The sequence below is a fragment of the Conger conger genome, chromosome 14 (assembly GCF_963514075.1).
Source record: "Conger conger chromosome 14, fConCon1.1, whole genome shotgun sequence".
NCBI classification, from domain to species: Eukaryota; Metazoa; Chordata; class Actinopteri; order Anguilliformes; family Congridae; genus Conger; species Conger conger.
The window spans coordinates 5618636-5645578 of NC_083773.1; the positions used below are offsets into that span (position 1 = coordinate 5618636).

At 45.1% G+C, this 26943-nt stretch overlaps 1 protein-coding gene and 1 long non-coding RNA gene across 5 annotated transcripts in view; one reads left to right on the top strand and one right to left on the bottom strand.

The window, feature by feature from the left end:
- ppm1j (protein phosphatase, Mg2+/Mn2+ dependent, 1J) overlaps positions 1-17131 on the bottom strand; it is a 30220-nt gene extending 13089 nt beyond the window's left edge. Inside the window, exon 1 of one of the 3 annotated variants that reach the window (XM_061220801.1) lies at positions 16996-17131. Coding sequence is in view for 1 of the 3 variants with exons in the window: in XM_061220799.1 (XP_061076783.1) it covers positions 14752-15005 (254 nt within the window). In the remaining 2 variants the exon portion in view is untranslated. Of the gene's footprint in view, positions 1-10931; positions 11514-14751; positions 15378-16995 lie in introns of those variants that run through there. The other 2 variants (XM_061220799.1, XM_061220800.1) reach the window with 2 other exon arrangements.
- LOC133110583 (uncharacterized) lies at positions 13821-18767 on the top strand. 2 transcript variants are annotated; one of them, XR_009704864.1, is made up of 3 exons: positions 13821-14090; positions 17023-17212; positions 18402-18767. It is a non-coding gene; the product is annotated as an uncharacterized LOC133110583 (long non-coding RNA). The 2 variants fall into 2 exon arrangements; XR_009704865.1 differs by having other exon boundaries at positions 17023-17207.
- The last annotated feature ends 8176 nt before the right edge of the window (positions 18768-26943 follow it).

Here is a 26943-nt window from a genome sequence, read left to right on the forward strand (position 1 = left end):
CTGCCGCAGCAGGGACATATGTGAGGAGTTACTCCAACTCTGTCGAGAGAGAGAGAGAGAGAGAGAGAGAGAGAGAGAGACAGAGAGAGAGAGAGACAGAGAGAGAGAGAGAGACAGAGACAGAGACAGAGAGAGAGAGAGAGAGAGAGAGAGAGAGAGAGAGAGAGAGAGAGAGAGAGAGAGAGAGAGAGACCGTGTCCATGCATCAGAAAGAGCTGGATCTCTGCCTGTTACGCTCTTATCTCCGCACTGATAACAGACTGCGGCCGCCATTTTGGTTCTTTAAATCATAGCCCTGTCGGTGCTTCCTCCCGCTCCATTCCCTGAGTGCATACCAACGCGGCAGGAACACAGCCGGCCCCAGAGGTGACTGTCACAGAGGTGACTGTCATTTTGTGGCTTCCAGACTCCTGGAGACGTTGTTTTGTACGTGCCACAGCACAAAACCGACTTCTCTCCCAGTCCACATGGGCTCAACAGCATCTCCAGCAGCTCATAGCCATAACAAATAAGAATACATCACGTATTTTAGTACTCATATTGAGACTTAAAATCTTATCTCTTTTAGTTTTTTGCTAAAAAGGGCAAAATATTGTCAATGAGATAAGACAGTCTGACTAATTTCATGATTAGAATATTTCACATGTCAAACAGACAGTAACTTAAAACAACTTAATTTAGGCCTACTTGAAAGAGAAAAAACAGATCTTAAGTCTTATTACAAGACTAAAATGCTTGTTAAAACAGACATTTTTTCACATAAAATCTATTCCTACAGCTGGACCTTAACAGGAGAACATGTAACCAGGCACCTTGTTCAGAGTAACAACAGCAGTAGCATCTCTGGCGGTTCAAAGCCAAAACCGGTCCTCTACAAAGGTGACCCTCTGCTACCTGCCAAATCCGGTGCAGCTACAAGCACTTAAATCAGCTGACCAATCATGTGACATCGCTTAGCAGCCTCTGGAGCAGTGTCACAGACACAAAGTAGACTAAGTTCTATTTTGAATGGACAAAGCTCATTTTAGTCCAGGACCAAGGCTAATCTGGACAAAATGCGACTAGGCATCGTGTTCAAAGCTTCAACAGCAGGGGCCTGTAGGGGAACCGAACCCACAACCTCAGAGTTGCACACTTAACCGTCTACCCACAATGCAACACTGGAGACTCTCCATACAAAGCTCATTTTAGTCCAGGACCAAGGCTAATCTGGACAAAATGCGACTAGGCATCGTGTTCAAAGCTTCAACAGCAGGGGCCTGTAGGGGAACCGAACCCACAACCTCAGAGTTGCACACTTAACCGTCTACCCACAATGCAACACTGCTACCTAAGCCACAGACAACTGACAAGGAAGTTATGCAACTTTGAGGCTTTGTGACAGAGCAGTTGTTTTTTTTTCTTTTAGCAAGGATACTCCTCTATCAGGGGTGAAAAAGGACCTGTGTGGGGGTACGTTGTTATTTTAGCCCAGCACTATGACACCTGATTGTACTAATGAACTAATCACAGTCTTCAATCACAATGTCGATAAGTAGTATTTGTCTTAGTTCTGGGCTGGAAAACAAACCTACACCCACACCAGCCCTTCTCACACAGGATTGGACACCCATGCTCTTTACTCGGAAGGCGGGAGGGTAATTATGATCCTTGGGGGCCAGTGTGGGTGCAGGTTCACTCGTACATTAGATCACAGTAGAACCGTATCATATAGGGACACAAGAACAGTTTTCAACGGTCATTCGTGCGCTCATCACGAACTGCAGCTAAAATGTCAGACGGTGTAAATGTTGGGGCTAATTGAGTAATCAAGGCCAGAAGTTGGCATGGAAACCCTCTTTAGCCATCTCTGCTCTACAAGGTTACATTACTGCCGTACAAAAAGGTTTGCTAAAGACACAGATGTGACTTTAAAATAAAGGGGTGTGGACAGATCAACCTCCCTCTGGCACACAGCATGGTTCACCATGTCATCTGGTGGCTTTCTACGGGAACGGATTCTTCTTCATTGGTATGTTCCCTGTCCTGGAGCCAGGCTTTGAGTAAACGCCTCCTCCTTCCTCCACTGTGGCCAGACCACAGCAGCTTTCTGAAATGTATCACCCTCTCCACAATGTTTCCCCGAAGGCACTTCTGGGTTCTCCATGAAAATAAAAAACAACTGTACGGACCTCCCAAGTATTTATAGACGATGTTACCACCTCCTGGGGTTAATTCTGATTCATTTAAAAAAATGTTTTAATTTTCAATAAAAAAAGCATGTATTATGAGGACAGACTGTTTGCATGTAAAATATAATATAATTAGCATGTGGCTTCTTATTATTCACACCCATTGCCCAATCAGCACTCACTGACCGAGTGCAGCTCCACCAATGAAACGACAGTACCTTTCTCTGACCAGTAGGTGGCAATAACAGTCTCAGCAATTGGACAGTGTCTGTTCTTCTCCTTTCATGGGAAACGGACGGACATTGTTTCAGTAAACCAGACAGACCACTCTGATATTACTCCACACTTCCATATAGGGCATAAAAAAGCCTGCCGTCACAAATCTGGATTTATAAAAAATCCATCTGGTTTCCGACAGGATTATTCTGTTAGCAGAATGGGGGACAGTGATGCATTAGCGCTGATGACATGGAGGGATTAAACATAGCTGTCTGTTAAAGCCCAAATAATGTCCCACAATCATCTGGCCAGCACCATGTCACTCTTACCACAATTGTTGTGGGTAGGTTTACGGCACAATCTTGCCATGGTAGCCATGGATCACCATCAATGCCAATTGTGAGAGGCGAAAACAATGGTGCCTACACCACACAAAATGGCTGCCATACTGCTAAGTATCCATGGATGTAGTATGCACATTTAGCACACACCATTAAAACATTCATCTTTGCTCAATAACCTTTTAGTTACCTCTATTATCGGTTACTGGATACTTCTTTATTTGAGTGATATTTCCCCAAGTGCCCACCTCTCCACTTCCCCTCGCTGTATCCCAAAATGTACACACACACACTCTCCCACACACACACACACACACACACACACACACACACACACACACACCAGCTCCCCCAGCTTATCTCTCCCTGTAATATGCCATAAACCACAGCACAACAGCTTAATGTGATTTGGGACAGAGCAGAAAATCTCTGAGGTAGAAAATAACAGGACAGCTCTGGTGCAGCACACTGCATAGTGTCTGTGCTTTCTGTTTGAATAAAATCATATCTTTATCGTTATATACAACAAAATTACACACAGTGCATTTCCCTTTAATTACATGAGACAAACATTTACATACGGAACTCCTAATAGTCATGCTATGCATAACCCCATTAATTTCATATTCCCTTTGATTGTGCACGAGTAAAACCAACCTGCTGTATCACAACACAACTGAATGTGAATGATTTGAACACAGTGGGCGAGTGCGGTTTAAGCTCGACTGTTCTTCCACAAAACAGGAAGCCGAGAAAAACAAAAACGGCAGCGAGGTCTTGTGACACACCTGTCTCTCAGGGCAACTGCCGAAGACCGACGCTCATCATGTGACCGAAAGAAAATCTTGCATTTAAGAGGAATCAGTGGGTTTGAGAGCCTTGTCAGCTCATCTGCGGGGCTTTCAGAAGAGGAAGTCCTCTTCCCCACTTCCTGTTTGGCCTCTTGTTGGGGAACGGGAAGGTGGATGCAGCTCACTTATTCTGTCACTAGTGCAGAGCACATGACGGGAAAATAGCGCGAGGCGAAGAAAAATAAAAGAACGAACTGAAGTCCAAATATAAACAGGATGTTTAAAGTGTGGCCTCCTCTCTCGAGCCCGCCTCTGACTGAACCCTGCTTGAAAAAACGGCAGGAAGCCATGATGGGTGAATCTGCAGAAGCTGATAATGAATGGTTTCAGTGCCAATGACTTAGCGAGTGTGTGTGTGTGTCTCTATGTGTGTGTGTGTGTGTGTGTGTGTGTACGTTTGAGTGTCTGCTGCTATTATCAGACAGCACAGAATCATTGAGGTAAGACTTCACACGGTCACAGCCTACACCCCCACACTTTCCCACCTAAAAACAGTCGCTGTGACATCATTTCCTGTTTCAGACACCCCTCGAGGTTTCCTGTCAGGGCCTGTCTCTAAATTGCACAGCATCGCTGAAGGGAGACTCTTCACAGTATGCCTGGAAAGCCTAAATGCAAATGCACTATGCCAGAAAAAACTTTTCTGGGTTCACTTTTCTAAGACATTCTCAAACTTGCTAAGGTGAAAGTGTCAAACTACTAGCCTTGATACACTATGAAATAATGCCAATCCTGTTTCTTTTATTAGTAAGACGATGATTTCTATCTATTTCTCGATAAACATAGACAAAGATAAACTAGACATCATGCCCCTTATATATTGAGGTAATGAGCCATACGGTTTCTTTATTTTACGGCAGGAAAGCCACATTAGGTATTTATTAGACTTATTTTTTTAGACGTATTGATCTTCTGCAGCTGCATCCTATCCACTTGACGCGTTTGATCCCAAAATTGTAAACTAAAGTATTTGAATCCGAAAGCAATGCTTTGCCATAGGGCAGTTATCAGGAGAGGGGAGGTATAAATATTTTAGATTTTATTAGATTTTTTTTTTGCTCCAAATATTTTTTCATAAAAGATTAAGTAAAGCCAAAATGGCGACCATCATAGCAGACAGTCAGCTTCTGCTGCTCTTCAATGCAGTTAAACCAGTGAGACCAGTTAAAGGAAAACACCAACATTTTGGGAAATGTGCCTTTTTTCCGACTTAGACGAGAGGTTTTCATTTTTGTTTTGTTTATCCCACGTTTCATAACGTGTAAGCGGGCGACATTGGCTCAGGCAGTAAGAGCAGTCGGAGGGTTGCCGGTTCGATCCCCCGCCCAGGCAGTGTCGAAGTGTCCCTGAGCAAGACACCCAACCCCCAAATGCTCCTCATGAGCTCTTTGGCATTGCATGGCAGCCAATCACCATTGGCGTGTGTGAATGGGTGATTAAGAAGCATGAATTGTACAGTGCTTTGGATAAAGGCATTATATAAATGCCAGCCATTTACCATTTAAGCCAGTGAATGCACAGATAATAAAAATGAAAAAAGTCTGGGTGAGTTGGAAAAAAGGCCTATTTCCCTAAAAAGTTGGCTTCTTCCTTTAAAGCACCGGTAAAAACCAGAAAGACAGCAGCCCATGAAAGCCCCTGTTCCACACCCAGCGGCACCAGCATGACACGAGATCTCACTCACAGCGCTCAGTTCAGTTTCACGCGCTTAAAGCGATCACGTTACACGTTGTTTAATGTGACTCCCTTGCTATTTTTACACATTTACTGTACGCAGACAACAATGAAAAACGCTACCGCCTGTGTGTGCGGGGAAGGGCTCACAGTCCCGTTTATAACCTCGTAGTACACAGAGCAGAAAGTCCCTGAATTGAATACATCAGCTTGGCTGATATACTGATCTTTGTTTTTTCTGCACAACAAAATCCATCCATCCGTCCATCCATCCATTATCTAACCCACTTATTCCTGGCCACGGTTGCGGGGGGGGGGGGGGGGGGGGGGGGGGGGGTCCTGGAGCCTATCCCAGCATGCATTAGGGAGGGGGGTGGGGCAGGAATAGACCCTGGACAGGACGCCAATCCATCTCAGCTGGGGCTTTTCCCCAAATTTAAACAAGAAAGAAAGAAAGAAAAACAAAATGGCTGCCGTGAGTGCAGCCTCCCAGCTGAAGTCCAGCGGAACGGAGAGGGAGGACGTGCGGAGAACGAGCCGGGTTTTAACGCCAGGTGGCGTCGCGTCGCGGAGAAACCCTGGAGCACCAGGCAGCGCCAGGGCCTGGACTCTACCCACGTGGCACGGCTTCACATCCTGCTCACCCAGGCAGACATATCATCGTCACTCTCCAGCCCAAAGCCGAGCAACAGGGGCAGCCTCGTGGCAAAATGTACATTTTGTAGGGGCGACATTGGCTCAGGCGGTAAGAGCAGTTATCTGGTCGCTGGTTCTATCCCCCACCCGGGCTGTGTCGAAGTGTCCCTGAGCAAGACACCTAACCCCCAAAAATGCTCCTGATGACCTGGTTGGTGCCTTGCATGGCAGCCAATCACCGTTGGTGTGTGAGTGTGTGTATGAATGGGTGAATGAGAAGCATCAATTGTACAGCGCTTTGGATAAAGGCGCTATATAAATGCCAGCCATTTACCATTTACATGACTGGGACCTGGACGGTTGCTGGTTCCAGCCCTGATGTAGCCACAATAATACCTGCACAGCTGTTGGGCCCTTGAGCAAGGCCCTTAACCCCCACATTGCTCTGGGGGAAGATTGGTCACTTCTGATACAAGCGTCAGCTAAATAACAAATTATTCAGATTCAGTTATTAACTGCTCCGGCTGCATCGGACGAACAGCTGCGTGAATGGCAAAACAACAAGGAAACAGAAAGTAGCTTCTTCAAGGTGATGTGTGCACAGCCAGTCATCTCCACAGGAAGGAACAAAGGAACCACAACCCCACACGGCAGCTCCCTAACAACAGCCTTTTCAAAACACCAGCTACCAGCTCAGACAAGATTCCAGCACTAGCTTGTTGACCAGCTCATACCCAGCTAGACCAGCCTATGACCAGCTCGACCATGCTGGTTGACCAGCTCATACCCAGCTACACCAGCCTATCACCAGCTTGACCATGCTGGTTGACCAGCTCATACCCAGCTACACCAGCCTATGACCAGCTTGACCATGCTGGTTGACTAGCTCATACCCAGCTAGACCAGCCTATGACCAGCTTGACCATGCTAGTTGACCAGCTCATACCCACCTAGACCAGCCTATGACCAGCTTGACCATGCTGGTTGACCAGCTCATACCCAGCTAGGCCAGCCTATGACAAGCTTGACCATGCTGGTTGTCCAGTTCATACCCAGCTAGGCCAGCCTATGACCAGCTTGACCATGCTGGTTGTCCAGTTCATACCCAGCTAGGCCAGCCTATGACCAGCTTGACCATGCTGGTTGTCCAGTTCATACCCAGCTAGGCCAGCCTATGACAAGCTTGACCATGCTGGTTGTCCAGTTCATACCCAGCTAGGCCAGCCTATGACCAGCTTGACCATGCTGGTTGACCAGCTCATACCCAGCTAGGCCAGCCTATGACAAGCTTGACCATGCTGGTTGTCCAGTTCATACCCAGCTAGACCAGCCTATGACCAGCTTGACCATGCTGGTTGACCAGTTCATACCCAGCTAGGCCAGCCTATGACCAGCTTGACCATGCTGGTTGACCAGCTCATACCCACCTAGACCAGCCTATGACCAGCTTGACCATGCTGGTTGACCAGCTCATACCCAGCTAGGCCAGCCTATGACAAGCTTGACCATGCTGGTTGTCCAGTTCATACCCAGCTAGACCAGCCTATGACCAGCTTGACCATGCTGGTTGACCAGCTCATACCCAGCTAGACCAGCCTATGACAAGCTTGACCATGCTGGTTGTCCAGTTCATACCCAGCTAGACCAGCCTATGACCAGCTTGACCATGCTGGTTGACCAGCTCATACCCAGCTAGACCAGCCTATGACCAGCTTGACCATGCTGGTTGACCAGCTCATACCCAGCTAGACTAGCTTATGATAACATTTTTCAAGCTGGTCAAGCTGGCATAGCTGGATTTTACAGCAGGGTGTAGTTCACCATCACTAGTGCTTTAGTGAGGCTGAATCTTTACCTGCTGGTCTGGGAATGTTGCTCACCAGGTAATGTAATCGCAGGTACCCACATGTTTCCGGACCATCGGTAAGGTATGCATACCTCCTCCGGTTGCTGCCGGCTCGTTCCTGTAATAGCGTGCGGCTCAGGGGGATAGCGTTTCGCAGGAACAAAAATCACCTGCAGAGCACCTTGCGTGGGAGCCAAGAGCTCAGCAGTGACTCCAGTCGCACAAACAGCCATAATCGCTATGCCAACCACAGCAGTGACCACAGCAGTGAAGTCGGGCACCATTTAAGGTGTGACGTCACAGATACGCGATTAGAACATTCATGGCTGAACATTCCACTGCCGATGTAACGATCGCTACTAGTCACTGAAAGCGATGAAAGAGCTCGGGAGCACGGCTGCGCGGATCTTATTGTGGCTACGCCGGGACTTCCGGGACCCAGTCTCGCACCTTAACCACAGCACACGCATACAGCAATGAATACATCGGTCAAAAATACCCTTTCGTGCACAGGAGACACGCGCACACCGAAGCAAACGTATGTTTGATCTCAGTCCTACAGAACTGGCATGATTCATTTCATGACTCAGACCTGCCCTTTCAAGTGTTTTTATTTTTATTCATGAACAGGCGGCTGTCATTACACCCTCCTTATGTATTTTACTGCATTATTCTCACAGGGAGGAGGCAGAGAGGGGTACAGATAGAGATCACAGTACAGAGACAGGTACGGATAGTGATGGGATCACAGTACAGAAAGGGCTACAGATAGAGATCACAGTACAGAGAGGGACACAGATAGAGACAAATGATGGGATTTGTATAGGGGTCAAAGGTCAGTTACCCTTCAGACCGTGAACACGGAATATGGTCTTCAGGAGTGATGTGAATTTGTCTCCTGCAATAGAGGGAGGGCTTTTCTTTTCATAATCAATTCATCAATAGTTGTGAGGTGGACTGTAGCCCTGCCCTTCATAAAGGCATCGGTCTGAAAAGCACAGGAAATGGGAGTCTCATGCGTTTAAGTGTCCCTGCTGACCCAAACCCCCAAAAAACGAACCCTCCATCACGGCCCCCTGCATGACTCAGCACTTTTACCATAACCCCCCCGGACTATGAGGACGATTATAATGGTACAACCCGAGCGATGACTTCAGCTATCGATCTTCCCCACTGGAGCAGAACACTGTGCGGGGCTCTCAGACAGAACACACTCCCGAAATCCCCCCCCTCCCCCCCCCCCCCAGAGAGAGAGACATACGGTCAGCGCTGACCGCCCGCAAAAGCTACCCCGCTCCTTTTCACAGAGTCAGCCAGGCGGCAGAAACTGCCCCGGCCGCACAAATTTAATTACCTCCGGGGGCAGCGGGCAGCCTATGCTGCTTGTCAGGCCATAACTACGAGGTGTAGAAGGGCCGGCGCGGAGGTACTGGGGGCGAGACTGAGTTACGCGTGTCTGGAGAACGTTTGTTACGCTCTACTCTCAGAAATACAGGTATGAAAAAGTGCCTAAAAATGTGCTAATGCTCGTTGCTGGGCCGGTACCCCATAGATACACAAAATTGGAACCTAACCCTAATCCCACCTTTTTTTCTTTTTTTTTTGCTTGGAAATTATGGGGACATTTGATCCATGAAAAATGTAAAGGTATCCTCCACTGTCACTTTATGTCTGAGTGTACACAACTATGATGACCATTTTTTTGGCAAATGTACAATTCTGTCTTCCAATCTTCCCAGCAGGAAAGGCCTGCCTGCCAGGTAAAAGATGTTACTCAAAGCCAAAAATCTAATCTCGACAGCAAAACGATCCTAAAATGGGACATACGAATGGAAAAGTATGGCTTTGGCAAAAGCGTTCAGTTTGATATACATAACATCATTTGAGAATTACTCAATGTACTGCTGAATGTTCCAAAAATATATTACCGTACCTGTCTGTACCAGCCTGTACACTCATCAATATATCAGGTCATAAAACATGTACTGGGAACAGAGTACAGAACAGAGTACAGAACAGAGTGAGGACCACTGCGCTAAACTAAAGCCAAGATACAGGTGACAGGTGAGATACAGGTGACAGGGCCCTTGTGCTAAACTACAGCCAAGATACAGTGCCAGGTGAGATACAGGTGACAGGAACCTTGTGCTAAACTACAGCCAAGATACAGTGCCAGGTGAGATACAGGTGACAGGTGAAATACAGGCCACAGGTCCCTGGTACACAGGGTGCAGAGCCCTTGCAGTCTCTCTCTAACATCAAGTTGAAAGTTTCTGTCTGTATTTCTCTAATTGGAAGACACAGATCCTTGACTATGCTAATCTAAGCCCAGGTTATGGTCCTTGCTTGAACATCTAAAGGAACAAGACTGGAGATGAAACCCTGATTCAACAGTTAGGGTGCAGCTTCTAAATCACAAAACGCGTTTGTCAGCATCGAATTCAAAGCATGGCCTCTGCCACCATCTCAGCAGAATTTCTGCTGAACAAAATATTGTCACTTCCAATATCTGCACGGCAGGCTTCAAATGGAGGCACTTATTAAAGGAAAAATAAGTTCTCTTTGCTCCTTCTATGCTGTTGCCTAGCGGTGACGTTCATTGAAATGTCTTGGAAAGGAAACTTTAGGAAGATAATGGTATTTACTTGAGTATATATATCTGCAGATGCAGGGCGACCTGGCCTCTTCAAGTAAGAACAGCTTCCTGGCTAACAAGGCTTACGATTCGACCTTGGGACATTTGATTAACAAAACGGTCTGAGCTCCTAACCTACACCCGTGGCTTAAAGGGTGCCACAGGTACAGAACAACACCAGTCTCTTAAAAAGCCACAGAACCTTTGCACTGGATCCTCACAGAATATTCTGAGATTACACTCAGAGACCACTTTATTAGCTATTCATTAGACCAATAGGACTTCCGCTGTTGTAGCCCGTCCACTCCAAGGTTCACCATGTTGTGTGTTCAGAGACGCTCTTCTGCGAAACCACTGTCATAACGCCACTTAGATCACACTTCTTCCCCATTCTGATGTTAGGTCAGAACAACAACTGAACTTTCCTTTAACCATGTTCGTATATTTTTATCCACTGAGTTTCTGCCACATGATTGGATGATTAGATATTTGCATTAACAAGCTAATAAAGTGAGCACACATCGCCTGTGCGGAAATGAAGGTGAAAGAGACTCCTACCGTGTGCTCCGTAGGGAGGTGACTCACACAGATGCGTTGATTAAAAAAGGTCATTTCACAAGACACTGGTGATATAAGCTGTAGCAGGATCTGCAGTCTGCCGGGTGGCTGAAGCACCAGATCTCACGGGTCACCTCCTTTCTCATTAAAGATGAGCTGTGTCTCTGAGATTCATCACAGTCCTCTGCTCTCTAACGGACACGCACTACCCTCCGTGAGTTAAAAAACCTTGTTACTTCAATGTCCTGACTCTGGCTTGCTTGTCTGCTTTCCCCAAAAATGTCAGGAGATACAGTAAGCACTGGAGCCAACCGACCTTTTGTGGCATTTCATCAGATTAGGCACCAGCCACTGACTACCAGAAACCCACACTACAGAACTATCTAAGCACTAATCACCAGCTCTCACTAACCCACCAATCAGAACTATCCAACACTAATCACCAGCTATCACAAACCCACCAATCAGAACTATCTAAGCACTAATCACCAGCTATCACAAACCCACCAATCAGAACTAACCAACACTAATCACCAGTTATCGCAAACCCACCAATCAGAACTATCCAACACTAATCACCAGCTATCACAAACCCGCCAATCAGAACTATCCACCACTAATAAGTGCTGGTTTTCCACCCTCCCTTTACCTTGGGAGTCAGGTGTGAAGACAGTCTGGCCAATTAGTAGCACTAATTGTTTAGCTGGTGACCCGGGAGAAAAGAAAACCAGGGCCGAATTTGGATTTGAGTTGATGATCCCTGCTTTATTTAGACCTTGTGTGCTGCTCCAGTGAAGATGCAGATGGCACTCAACCCCCCGCCCCCCCCCCCCCCCCCCGCCCCCATCACCCCCCAGAAACCCTGCCCATCTTCCACTGCAGTCAGAACAGCAGAAACCCTGCCAATCTTCCACTGCAGTCAGAACAGCAGAAACCCTGCCCATCTTCCACTGCAGTCAGAACAGCAGAAACCCTGCCCATCTTCCAACACTGACTGCACCAGCACTCCCCTGACCACCTGAAGATATGTTTTCTTTAGGTTTCCCTTTGAAATAATGGTATGTATGTATAGCCCAGAGCATCACAGTAGGGAGGAGAGTATAACCACCTAGACAGGGACCCAAGGCAAGGTGGCGGGGGCTGTCGGCTTTGGTCCACAGTTTTTAAGGAGGCCTGCAAACATTGCACATGCACAGGGACCAGAATGCCATGCTACACTCCCTGTGTGTAGCTGTGTAAGGACAACTTAGCTGTGCAGTAGCATTTAATTTTGTCACTCAAACTCTTGGTTTGTCTGGTTACTGGTTACACTAATTATTGATTATAACCGGGCCTCTGTGCCGTACTGGTGATAACACACTTTTGTACTCCCGAGACTAACACTCATCTTTTCCATTTCTGCAAGTCGCTTCAGATAAGAGTGTCTGCTAATGGTAGTGTAATTCTAATGTCTAGAAATCCCATCCAAATACACCTCAGTACACACCAAGGCTCACACACCGCGTGCTGCGATTTGCAGTTTGCAGTTAGTGGAGAAGCCGTGTGAAACTGGCCGCCAGCACAAACCCTACGTGTCTACGCGCAACCCTGTGACCTGGGCCAAGCCAGCACACACGAATCAGACATTCTGACTCGTGTGTGCTGACGAAAGCTAACGGACGTGGTTTCACAACGACGACACGAAGCCCCAGCTTCATCCCAGCAGCTGACCTGACCTCACAAGACCACGACAAAGGTTTCGGTGTGACGCGACAAGACCCACAAGGCTCTGCTGGTCACTGGTTTAGGCCCAACTTCTCCAGCAGTGTCAGCGAGGAGGAAAAGGATTGTTTCGTAATTTAGCTGACGCTTTTATCCAAAGCGTCAGCTTATCAGACTAAGCAGGGCACAATCCCCCCTGGAGCAATGTTGGGTTAATGTTGCCTTACTCAAGGGCCCGACGGCTGTGCGGATCTTACTGTGGCTACACTGAGACTTGAACCAGCAACCTTCCCGGCCCCAGATTCAGAAGGGTTTGGATTGGGTGTGTATGACATCAGATAGGTTACAGGTTGCCATGGATACCACATATTTACACACAATGGGAAATTTTTGCCAGTTTTTGTTCATACTGAAAAACACCAGGCCTACACTGATGCCGATTTTGCATCCACTACATCAGAGAGGAACGGGTTTGAAAGAGTACCCCCACCATCGCTGTGGTAATGAAGACGTAAGAGCAGGCTTCATCTCCACCCCTCCCCCTATAGCCCTGAGGCTTCCCTGTCCAGCTCTCCCACCAGAAATTCCCATCTCCTAAATGATTCAAGGTCTGTAAATATTAATAATAATCTGCTTAAAGGAACTTGAACCACTTGTAAGTGCTCATGTTGTAGCCTGCAGAAGTTTTTTTTTAATGTCACTTAACAACATACATACTGGACTGAAAGGAACATTACACAAATATGGTACTGATTTTGCATGAGGATAAAAAAGGAAAGACAGACTGTTTGGTTATTATAGAGCCAAATGTGATTGGGTACCATACACTGTATCCCAGCACAAATGACAAAACACAAAGTGACATATTATATGGATACGTTGATTTCATTACATTACATATTATTTCATCTCCACGTGATGAAATCGAAACATAACCTGTATCTTAAATGTTGATGTATGAGTTCTATTCTGAGCTCTTAATGTATAGTGCAGTGGTCTCTAACCCTGGGCTTGGAGAGCGACTGGGTCTGATGGTTTTTGTTTTCACCTTAAACAGGGCACCCTGTTGAGACCCAGGTAACCAGGTGAGGCGAGTTAACTGTGTAATCAACTGCTCTAAATTATCAAGTGCAGAGTAACAACAAAAACCAGCACACCTGTAGCTCTCCAGGACCAGGGTTCGAGACCACTGGTATAGTGTAATTTGTGCAAGATAGTAGCTACTATATGCCGTTTAGTTTATACCTAATCATAGAGAGCTGCAATCTTTGCTGAATTTTTGTTTTCACCTTAAAATCAGCATCCAAATCAGACGCAAGCAGCCAGGTGAGGAGAGTTAACGGTGTAATTACCTGCTCTAATTGAGTAATCAAGTACAGAGTAACAACGAGAACCAGTAGAACCTGCAGCTCCGCGGGACCAGGGCTGCAGACGCCTTGGGTACAGCTGGTACAAAAGGTACGAATACTGATCTTACGGTGTGCGACGGTCAATTCACAGTGCGCGAGGACATTAGTACGATCGGTAGCCATCCTCGTTTATTGTCTTCTGCGGTGAAAACTAAAGTGATACGCGGCGTTCGGATCTTTCTAGGGTCTATGGTTCGGACTCAATTAGGGAGCAGCAAGGCTGTCTGTGCGTTCGATTTCTGAATAGGCTACAGACGTCATCATCTTACCACCGGGGGGTAGACATTCAAGGACTCCACATTTTAACGCCCCCTCCCTCCTCGACAGATACCTGCATCATTTATGATTCTGCGTTAAACTTCCAAACATACAGCGACGCGTACGAGTGCCGTAAACCCAACCGCCCGGTGTCTGTAAACTCGTTCCGTAGCATACACCGTAGTGACACATACAACACGGATGTTTACATCCGTGGGCACAAGCAACAATAAAAACCCCCTGCGTTCGAAACGCTAGACCTCGGCTTTACTGCGTTGCAGTGTATCCGTATGAACCGTTGACCAAAAGATAACACACTGTGCCATTCGATGGCAATGAAAACAACAGACGCTACCACGATGCAAATGCAGCAGAGACATGATAAATATTTTCATTGTTTCTTTTGTTTTTTTAAAAATATTTGGTAGATTTTGGTTTACATCGTAACTCACTCTGCGTATCCAGTCCGCCAGGGTAGCCTGCTATCCCGTTTCAACGTGAGCACCGGCCGCGATGCGTGCTCCGTCGAGTACTGCAGTAGCTCCGGGGTAAGGTCCAAGAACTCGGGTCGGGAGTACGCGAACCGAGGAGGAAGCCCATCCGGACCGCAGTTCTGTGCGTTGACGCCCGGTCCATGCTGGTGATGGCCGTGCGGTATCATACCGCCGACCAGAGTGGACATGGCGTTTTTTACCTTGCTTATCATCCTGTTACAATCGCGATTCGGGCGCTGCCTGCGATATTCATATATAAATACTTCGTCGAGCACTAAATAAACTACCCTAGACGAAAAGCGATGCAGGAAGCGATTGTTCCTGACCCCATGTGACGTTTGACAGACAACGTTTTCCTCTAAAAACCTTTCCCACCACAGTTGGCTACGTAGGTGTCGTCCAACTGCTTTTCGCAAAGGCGTTTTCCCTCCCCAAACGTAGCCTAGTGCCTATGATAAAATGTGCGTCGGTGTCTATATCGTCAGCCTATATCGCACAGTTTCTATACGTTGTCACGTCTCGTCTCCGGATGAATTACGCTCTATGTTAAACAATAACATGCATACGGTCACTAAATTAATGTACAGACGCCTTAAATGTATTAACATTTCAAAAATAAAAGAAAAAAGATTATGAATAAAGATGCACGCGCACACCCAACGCACACGCCCTCGTGCGCGCGCACAAACCACACACACACACACACACACACACTCATTAATAAAACTTCCTAACGATATTTATTAACATTTAAATGGATGGTTATTCCGTTTATTTAGCCTTAGGAGTGAAATCCTGACGAAAGACAATATACATGACGTCAGTAGGCCTATATCCTGGCAATGGAAAGTTTTCTTAAAGCAAATGACGGAATTCGCTTAAAATATGAACTACCCACACACACACACACACACACAAAAAAACTCCCCCAGAAAGCACTTTAGTAGAAATGACAAATCAGTGTAGAAAATAGAAATGGAAATTACTGAAGTGAGCCCTAACCACTATGTTGGACCAGGTGGTGTGTAATTCACTGCATACCCAGAAAGACCGTCCCTACGGGGCTGTGGGCTATCTCTTGGTACAGTGATAAACCGATGAACAAAGAACTTTTATTGCATTTTATATTTACAAAACATAACTGTGTCTATAAAACATGCAGCACCATTTCTCGCTTATGACTTAAGGAAGTCACATGGTGCTTGGTGCTGATATCATCTCGAATGAAAAATAAGCAAACATCACACTAAGCTCAGTAGGCATTTTGTATTAAAGGTTATTAAAACGCATCTAAACCAAATCATTCTACAGTGTAGTCACCTGAAGGTTGAAAGCAAATGCATTAAATGCTTGGCTCAGAGATTGGCGTCTGATTTATAGTTGAACGCTGCCACCTAGTGTCCTATTTGAAGAACTACAATATATTATTCACCATTGGGTAAACGATATGCTGCACTGTTGAATGTTTCTTTATCCATCCATCCATCCATTCATTTATTCATTTATTCATTCCTGGTCAGGGTTGCAGAGAGGCAGAGAATATGCGGCCTGTAGCGTAGTGGTTAAGGTAAACGACTGGGACCCGCAAGGTCGGTGGTTCGATTCCCGGTGTAGTCACAATAAGATCCGCACAGCCGTTGGGCCCTTGAGCAAGACCCTTAACCCTGCTTTGCTCCAGGGGAGGACTGTCTCCTGCTTAGTCTAATCAACTGTATGTCGCTCTGGATAAGAGCGTCTGCCAAATGCCATTAATGTAATGTAACATGCAAGCTGCAAACAGAAAGGCCCCTGCCAAGATTCGAACCTGCGACCTTCTGGCCATGACAGTGCCCCTGCACCACTGTGCTACTCCATACTGCAGATAAAAGATAGGACTGTCTGGGGAAAGTACCAACCCACTGTTCAGTCATTTAACACGGGAGCAGCTTGGGCCACTGCCCAAGTACCCTTGCACACAGAACACAGGGGCAGCCTGTGGTGGTTAAAGTGCATGACTGGGACCAAGGTGTCCAAGATCTGCACCGCTTTTAAGGCCCTTGAGCAAGAGCCTTAAACCACATTGCTCCCCTGCTTTAGTCTAATCAACTGTGAGTCAACCCAAATGCAGCCAGCAGTGATATCTGGATCTGTAAATGGATTGTATGTAAAATGTAATCTGCGAGTGAATCCGGAAAAGGACATCTGCCAAATGGCCAACTATACCAGCGATTTTCTCTCCTGGTCCTGGAGAGCCGCAGGGTGTGCTGGGGTCCTCACTCCTGGTCCTGGAGAGCCACAAGGTGTGCTGGGGTCCTCGCACCTGGTCCTGGAGAGCCGCAGGGTGTGCTGGGGTCCTCACTCCTCGTCCTGGAGAGCCGCAAGGGGTGCTGGTTTTTGACTTAATATCAGCAGCCAATTCAGACCCAAGAAACCAGGTGAGGTGAGTTAATTGTTCAATTAAAATAGTTGATTTCACAGTTAAGTGCCCTTTCTCAATTTTCTCAAGCAAAGCCAAAATCCCTTGGGATTCAGGTGAAGCCATTTCATATGGGGCTTGGGACTGAACGGGTGTACTGTGGGTGGTGCTGGAAGCAGGATACTTAACTTAGATTAAATCATGTTTTTGATTATCATTTAACATAGTTTAATTAATATTTTTTAAAGAAAATGTCAATCTGACATCATCATGAAGTTATTACATTTTTTGTTCATTTAATATTGTCTGTACAGCTGGCTCAATGATAAGCAATACATATTGAATCTGTGATTGTATTTTCCTTTGTTGGTGTTCACAGTTCATGTTTGGAAAGTGAATTATTTATTTTCACTTGGTGAAACTCAACTTGAATACTCAACGGATATTACAGTATATTTTAAACTGGAGTTGACCTTTGGCTTTCAAAACACAGGCTGCTCTATACAATACATAGATTTGTTCAGTAAAACGCGGTGTTTCACATGAAAGGTAATCAAGGGTTAAATTTGCAATGAATACATTACATTACAGTAATTTAGCAGTCGCTCTTATCCTTAACCAGGGACAAGTGCACTCAAAACCCTCGAGGGAGGAACACTTCCAAGTGCTAGAGTGATCACACGATAAAAACTTGAGCCCTTGTAGAATAATCAGATAACTGTCCATATGCAGGAAGGTTAAGTACGATACATGCTTTAACATGTTATTTAGTAGTTGTACTCATGACTGATTAAGTATAACATATTCTAAATAAACATATTTGGAGGTGTAATATTTCTAAAGATTTCATACACTTCAAAAAATCATATTTAATGTCTTCTAGATACAGATCAATCAACATTATTGTAATCCAGCCTATTTGTTGTATCAAACATCTGAATCCTCTCAAATCCATTGCTCCTCATGCACACCATTAATATTTATGAGCCTATATTACTTTTGAGATTACGCGTGTCTCTTACCTTTCAGCTTTCCATGAATTATTTATGCTGGAAAAAAAATCATGCAGGTAAATGAATTCAAACGGTGCTTTAAACAGACGGATATAGACACAGGGTGACCCTTTCTGCACGGATGCAGTGATCTAATAGGAAGGGCTGGGGGTAGGGGGCTGACCTGAATCCAACTGGACGTTTCATTTCACTTTCTGTAGACCACACTGAGGGCAAAAAGCCCCTAAAACCAGCAGGAGCTGAAGAGGGCTGAGCCTGGCAGTGGATCGCTAGGGAAGATGCCCATCATGCCTCTGTTGATGTCAAAGACTTCAGAAGGGTCAAAGACATCAGAAAGGTCAAAGACTTCAGAAGATTTTCAAGCCAAGTAGGCTGCTAAATATCACTTTATTCAGTTGATGTTTTTTTTTTTTTGTCCAATGAATTTTTCTCCCCTTAAATGGGGGGGATGAGGGTGTAATTCCTGAACAGATAACCCGATATGGTTTATAAACACTCGTATCAAAGCTCCGTCTGCACGTTAACTTCGGATTTGAAATGAAATGACGAATACATTCTGCTGGAGTACAGAGCCAGAACAACAAAAATTGCGTCGCAGTTCCCGTACTTAGTCTGAAATATGAGTTCACTGATGAACGTACGGATGGAAAGCATAATATCCATTAAATAAACATATGCATTCATTGTCTGGGACTCATTTTTAATAACCTATTTTCATAGATTCACTGCAGGAGGTCGTGCAGAGGAACTGGGGAGCCATTTCTCTCAGAAAAACATAAAGCAAATATTTCTACTCATCAGCGGCAACATCCATCACCCATATCATACCCATATCATATGAAATTATTATTATTATTATTTTTTTCAGTTTAACCAGTGAAAACTGGAAAAAAACAACCGGGTAATTTTACTGCTGCCAATTTAAAAAAAAATGTTTACACATTTCTTTATTTTATGTGGTTGCAACTGCACTTCCCCTAAAGGAATCAATATAGAAGTCTTAGGCTTATTCAGTTCAGTTACATTTAATGAAATACTGGACTTTTACTAACATGGTTAAGAACACAATTTTATTCAGTTCAGCCTTTGCCAAGAAGCATTTATACATTTTATATATAAATAAAATATATTTTATAGAATTTCTTTCTGTTTTACTGTATTAATGAAATATGCATGGCTTTTTATTTTGACCATTCTGATCACTTTCTGGACTGAGTGGATGATTTTATTCAGTAAAATTGGTATGGCATCTGGTCTTGAAAGACTGAAAGTGTTCCTCTTTTTGACGCATTCAGAATCAGCTCTGGCTCCATGGGTCTTACCCGTTTATATAAGACTCATCTCCTGACCTTCGATCATTAACCAACTGACAGACCATAATTACACTAAAGCAGGGACAGAATTAATATTTTATTTGGGAATAATTACAAAACCATTTAATATTTTAAAATTGTATTTCATTTAAAGGAGATGTTAAGTATTGTTCCTCTGGCCAATGTTAAATATTAAAGCAGTTGGCTTTGGACATTATGTTACCAAAATGAAATATGAAACTGCTTAAAAGGGCTTTTTCCAACTAGAGCCTATTTTTCTATATTATCATTAGCTCTTTACTTGTATATTTCTTGTACAATTATCTGTCATTTACACAGATCTATAAGTAAAATTTTCACAGTCAACATATCATTCCAAACAGTGGTATAACACCACAAAACTGCAGTGATGTCAATAATGACACAGGTATTTTTAAATAACCGTTTGATTTCTCCTGTGGCATCCCACCGCTTCTTGCCAATCTGTCCAGGAAGATTTCACTCATTATTTTACCAAGCTCGGTTCTCATATTAAGCTAATTAGTAAAGCCACGCCTGGTCCTGGAGAGCCGCAGGGTGTGCTGGGGTCCTCACTCCTGGAGAGCCGCAGGGTGTGCTGGGGTCCTCGCTCCTGGTCCTGGAGAGCCGCAGGGTGTGCTGGGGTCCTCACTCCTGGTCCACGTGGAATTCCTCTGGGAGGGAACCAGGGAGTAACACAGGTAATCATATATTCTTGGATGATATTTTCAGCAAGGCTCTACAAAAGGTTTGTGCAAAGTGAAGAAGATGCCTGTCATAAGAGAGGCTTGCGTGCTTAAATAATAAATATACCATCAATGGTATTTTAGTCATGTTGAAAAATATTTCAGCTGTTGCTTTATGAACATATGCAGCTATAATCATGAAAAACGTGTCTACTGCCAACTGCTACAGTGCAGCACGTTTCAGCAACATATGCCAACTGCTACAGTGCAGCACGTTTCAGCAACATATGCCAACTGCTACAGTGCAGCACGTTTCAGCAACATATGCCAACTGCTACAGTGTAGTGCGTTTCAGCAACATTCGGCAACTGCTACAGTGTAGTGCGTTTCAGCAACATTCGGCAACTGCTACAGTGTAGTGCGTTTCAGCAACATTCGGCAACTGCTACAGTGTAGTGTGTTTCAGCAACATGTGGCAACTGCTACAGTGTAGTGCGTTTCAGCAACATTCGGCAACTGCTACAGTGTAGTGCGTTTCAGCAACATTCGGCAACTGCTACAGTGTAGCGCGTTTCAGCAACATATGCCAACTGCTACAGTGTAGTGCGTTTCAGCAACATTCGGCAACTGCTACAGTGTAGTGTGTTTCAGCAACATGTGGCAACTGCTACAGTGTAGTGCGTTTCAGCAACATATGCCAACTGCTACAGTGTAGTGCGTTTCAGCAACATATGCCAACTGCTACAGTGTAGCGCGTTTCAGCAACATATGCCAACTGCTACAGTGTAGTGCGTTTCAGCAACATATGCCAACTGCTACAGTGTAGTGTGTTTCAGCAACATATGCCAACTGCTACAGTGTAGTGCGTTTCAGCAACATATGCCAACTGCTACAGTGTAGTGCGTTTCAGCAACATGTGGCAACTGCTACAGTGTAGTGCGTTTCAGCAACATGTGGCAACTGCTACAGTGTAGCGTGTTTCAGCAACATATGCCAACTGCTACAGTGTAGCGTGTTTCAGCAAAATGGCCTTTACATAGCACAAAGCACTGTACAATTGATGCTTCTCATTCACCCATTCATGCACACACACACACACCAACAGCGATTGGCTGCCATGCAAGGCACCAACCAGCTCGTCAGGAGCATTTGCGGGTGAGGTGTCTTGCTCAGGGACACTTCAACACACCCAGGGTGGAATCGAACCGGCAACCCTCTGACTGCTGGACAACTGCTCTTACTTCCGGGGCTGGTGAATCGCTCATGGATACGAGGGACAGGGCCCATTGCTCGTGGGGTGAAAGGGGGCGAGGATTCTAGGGGCCAACAGCTGGAGAGGGGGCCCGCAAAAAGTCCAGTACGATGGGAATTGGTAGCTACACCCCTGAGAGCTCGTTTCAGCATAGTTTTTTTTTTTTTCATTAAAACTATTAACAGAATGCAGGATTGACTTGTTATCATTTGCATTGTCTTTGAATCCTTTATTATCAACCAAATGGATGCTTTTATTTGGCTGGGTAAGCGATAAAATGTTTTGGCTGTTTTTATGTAGTGGTTTGCAATGTAGCACAAGAACCATAATGTGATTATAGGACTTTTATTCTTCATGCCCTGCATTGTAGCTATTTCTGACATAGCATGGGTAAATAATCTCACAAGACACGAGAACTCTGGGATTGTGGTTGGAGTGACAGCCGGCACGGGAGGCCGGGGGCTGGGTGTGAGAGACTTCAGCCTCTCCTCAACACGTTTCATTACATTATTACATTATTGGCATTTGGCAGACGCTCTTATCCAGAGCGACGTACAGTTGATTAGACTAAGCAGGAGACAATCCTCCCCTGGAGCAATGCAGGGTAAATGGCCTTGCTCAAGGGCCCAATGGCTGTGTGGATCTTATTGGTGGCTACACCGGGATTAGAACCGCGGACCTTGCGGGTCCCAGTCATCTACCTTAACCACTACGCTACAGGCCGCCACATTTCATTGACATTGACATTGACATGACATTTAATCATAACAGGAACCAATTTAGTCACACCTCTTTGAATTTCTCCACAAAAGTCTTTATATACTCTATTTATGATAGTGTGGTGCCTATAACTGCAATTTTGTTTTGACAATGATATTGTTTGTAACGGTATACTTTGATTTATTTCTCATACATTTTTGCAATGTATCCCAGCATCCTATTGGCCTTTTTATTGTCTCGGAAAAATGGAAATATCCCAATGGACTTCAATCAGATACTACACAGATCTTTTTCACGTTATAATTTTGCTCCAATAATCCTGTCTTGAATGTTTTATTTCCCCCTTGGAGGATTTTACATTGAGCTGTTTTGGCTGAAATTTGCCCGCTTTCCACCCACTTCTATTTCAATCCTCTTGGGCTGCTTTAGAGGATTGCATTCAACGTACTGGCGAAACCCTGAAATTATGCAGATGAAGCAGAGGGCCTGACATTGACCCTTATGGGACTCCATTTCCCACAATACCTTGCTCAGATACCTCTACAGATACTCAACATTAGATCTAACCCAATTTGAAATGACTTCTAATTCCTACTGTCTTTATTTGTGCACTGAATTGAATGTCCAAAAACACTCAGTGAGCATTTTATTAGGTGTTTATTAGACTTATTTTTTTAGACTTCTACTGCTGTAGCCTATCCATTTAAGAGTGATGATGCGTTGTGTGTTCACAGATGCTCTTTTGCATACCACTGTTGTAATGTGTGGTTATTTGCGTTACTGCCACCTTCCTATCAGCTTTGATCAGTCCGGCCATTCTCCTCTGACGTCTCTCATTAAAAAGATGTTTCTGCCTGCAAAACTGCTGCTCACTGGAATTTGCACCATTCTTTGCAAACTCTAGGGACTAGTGTGCGTGAAAATCCTGGGAGATCAGCAGTTTCTGAGATACTCAAACCACCCTGTCTGCCACCAAGAATCATTCCACATTCAAAGTCACTTAGATCACATTTTCCCCCATTTTGATGGTTGATGTGAACATTAACTGAAGCTCCTGACCCATATCTACATGATTGTATGCACTGAACTGCTGCCACACAATTGGCTGATTAGATAATCGCATGAATAAGTAGGTGTAATAAAGTAAAAATGTTCCTAATAAAGTGCTCGGTGAGTGTAGCTATATTGGGGTTATATTGCATATATTCCTCTTTTAGTGTAAGAAACGGTCATGGTTATTTGGCTCTCCAAAAACCTCAATTTGTCCAATTTTACAAACGCACACACACGCGCGTTTGATGTGATTGAATGTTAATAAGCTTCATTACTGCAGAAAGCATATTTTGTAGTAGATCCCCGTCTTGAGGCACAAGCTGTTTAAATTGTATTTTTAAATATCGGCCGCCTCTGCACAAAATAAGATCCGCGGACGCTGCACGTATTCTGAGAAGGAACGGAGCTAATTAATGAAGCTGACGAGCGAGCGGTTTCTCTGAGATCTGAGATCGTTTAAAATTCATCTGTAATGCCAGCGTGCCCTGGCATTAATTTGCAGGGATTTCAAAGCATGTTTTTCAAACCATTTTCAACAGAACTGAGATTGAAGAACGCACTTGATGTTTGTCTATGCATAGTAATTTGCCATTTGCTCTGTTTTTAATTGATTATGGCAGCAGTCATATAAAATGCAGGAAAACAACCTCTGTGCTAAGGCGATATGCTGAACCGCATTTAAAAGATTTAAAGCATTGCTGCACTGCTCATTACCACTTGATGAAAGTGTTGCAGGCATTGAGTTGCATGGCGTGAGTAAAATAAATATGCTTCCACAAGTTAGTGTAAAAATAATAAAGGTTTGCACTGAAGATAAAAATCATATTCAGAATGTTAATATACCAATCACTGGGCTTTTATTTATAAAGCTTTAATAATATAGAGAAACGTTTTTCAAATACTGTATCATTTCTAGAAGCAACTGGAGAGCTATTAGCCATATTCATGGAGGATAGGAATTCACTGGTCATGTTGTCCTTGTAGGTGGCACTGGTGGTGCAGTGGGTAGCACTGCCGCCTCACAGCAAGGAGGTCCTAGGTTTGAATCCAGGTCGGCCGGGGCCTCTCTGTGTGGAGTTTGCATGTTCTCCCGTGTCTGCGTGGGTTTCCTCTGGGTACTCCGGTTTCCTCCCACAGTCCAAAGACATGCAGGTTAGACTGATTGGAGAGTCTAAATTGCCCATAGGTATGAGTGTGTGAGTGAATGGTGTGTGTGCCCTGTGATGGACTGGCGACCTGTCCAGGGTGTATTCCTGCCTTTCGCCCAATGTATGCTGGGATAGGCTCCAGCCCCCCTGCGACCCTGTTCAGGATAAGCGGGTTAAGCTAATGGATGGATGGATGGATGGATGGATGTTGTCCTTGTGCATTTGATTAAATGTACCTTGGGTTCCCCGTGGATTGCTCACGTTGAGTCTGTCTGAGGTGATTTGGTCACTTGACCACTGTTCCTCAAACCTGAAACCTCAAACTATGTTATTACTTAGACTGAATGACTTATCCAGAGAAGGTGGTAAAAATGACTTTTGGAAAAAGTGCATGAATCATAGTCTACAAAAGCACAGCGTTTTCTGATCCTCGCTCACTAAGGCCTTGGCTTCCTGTAATGAGGGTGTGGGGGTTTGGGGTGGGGGGTGTGGGGGATTGATTTTACTCTGGAGGACGGCTGTCTTTTCCGCCTGGAGTCTGTCAGTTTGAACCTTCATTTCACATTGAGTCACGACTTCACTTTGGACAAGAACAAAACAATCAATAACCATTAGGATGAATATGGGAGAGAGGATATTAAACAATGGCTGCACACTTCACTGCCTGATATACGGCCCTCAGTCCGCTGAACTTTAACTAATGCCAGGCCTAGCTTTTGACAGGACATAGGGATTTCTCAAGGGGAACCACAGTACCAAAGTACTGGGATTGAACGGATTGGAAAATATTCAAGGTAAGTACAAGTGCAAACAGGGAAGTCAAGATGATACAGGGTGGTGGGTGGACTTGTTAACCAGGAAACCCTTTTCACAAAGCAGGATTACTTAGTTTGCTAGATAACTGAGTAAAAACCCTCCCAAATCTTGAACATGGACTGAAGTAAAAATAACTTTTTAGGGTTTAAGAGGGTTTTACCGCAGTGCAGTTATCCTGCTATCCTCCCAGCACATTTCATCTCTGTAGGCCTCTTCATCAGTTGAGCTGTTTCTCACCTGTCTGTTCCATGAGAGCGCACCTGTAGTCAAATGAACGCTGAGTTTTGAGATTTGAGGATCCCAGGACTATAGGGTGGAGCTCATGACGGAATGTGTGTAGACATGGACGTGACTCTCCACTCCCTTTCCTCAGCCCAGCAGTGTCTGGAGGCTGGCCCTCTCCTCCTGTCGTCAGACCATCCATTAACACTCCTCCACGTCTCCCAAATAAAAACCAGAGATTTATCCCATGGGATAGAATGGGACCGACCTTCCCAGGGGGGAATGAGATTACATTAATGGTGTTTGGCAGACGCTCTTATCCAGAGCAACTAACAGTTGATTTTAGACTAAGCAAGAGACAATCCCCCCCTGGAGCAATACAGGGTTAAGGGCCTTGCTCAAGGGCCCAATGGCAGACACTGGGGATCGAACCAGGTCAGGTGCCTTAACCACTATGCTACAGGCCGCCCCAGAGAGATCGATCATCAAGTGCTTTTCTCACAGAGAACTTTCCCAATACAAGAAGAAAAAGCAAAAGACGGGATAAACGGAAGAAAGGGGGTAATGATGAACATGAACCAGTCCGAGGCCCAGGGGCAGAGCCAGGACACACTGGGGGGATTAGGCATCTCCCGGCTGGCCCGGGATGGCCTGGTTCTCCCCCTGGAGGAGCTGGAGGAAGTCACTGGAGTCAGGGACGTCTGGGCGGTTCAGCTTGCCCTGTTGCCACGGTGACCCTGACCTGGATTATGCGGATGGAAAATCGATGGATGGATCAAAAAACCATAGAACAGGGTATGACACGGCAGCTGTAGTTATGTAGTGTAATGCACAATACAGGCATTCTTATCGCAAAGCCCGTAATCTGCACATCTGAAAACTCAAACGGGGCGGGCGATATCCAGAATTAAAGACGTTATTTTGCACACTGATGTGAGGATAAAGCTTGAAACTGTGAACTATCACAGTTCACCCGGAACAGTCTCTGAGATAAAGACAGTTCAGCACCTGAGAGGACATTCTAGCCGTGAGGTGACAGTGCTATTCACTGCACCACAGAGAGAGAGAGAGAGAGAGAGAGAGAGAGAGAGAGAAGGATAGTGAAAGAGAGAGGGAGGGGGAGAGGAAAGAAAGAGGGAGGGAGAGTGAAAGAGATGGAGGGAGAGGTGTGCTCAGTGACATTTCTTATAGTCAGACGCTGAATGTTCTCAGCAAACATTTGTAATGCTGTCAAATTATTTTTGAGGGCTCTCGGGGGCGAAATCGCTCTCAAATCCGATACTTCTGCTCACGTCTTGGGACTGCTTCCATCAATAGGCTTCTCCCCTCCACCTACTCACATTGATAGACATGCAAAATTAATTACCCGACAGGAAAAAAAAAACAGCTCCGAAGCGACTCAACGAACGTTTATTGAATATACTTTGTATTTTCTGTTTTCCATTAAAGTAATATATACCTCTCAAAACCACTCGGGAAAAATCGTGCTGCAACCTCGCCTCCTTGATTTATGG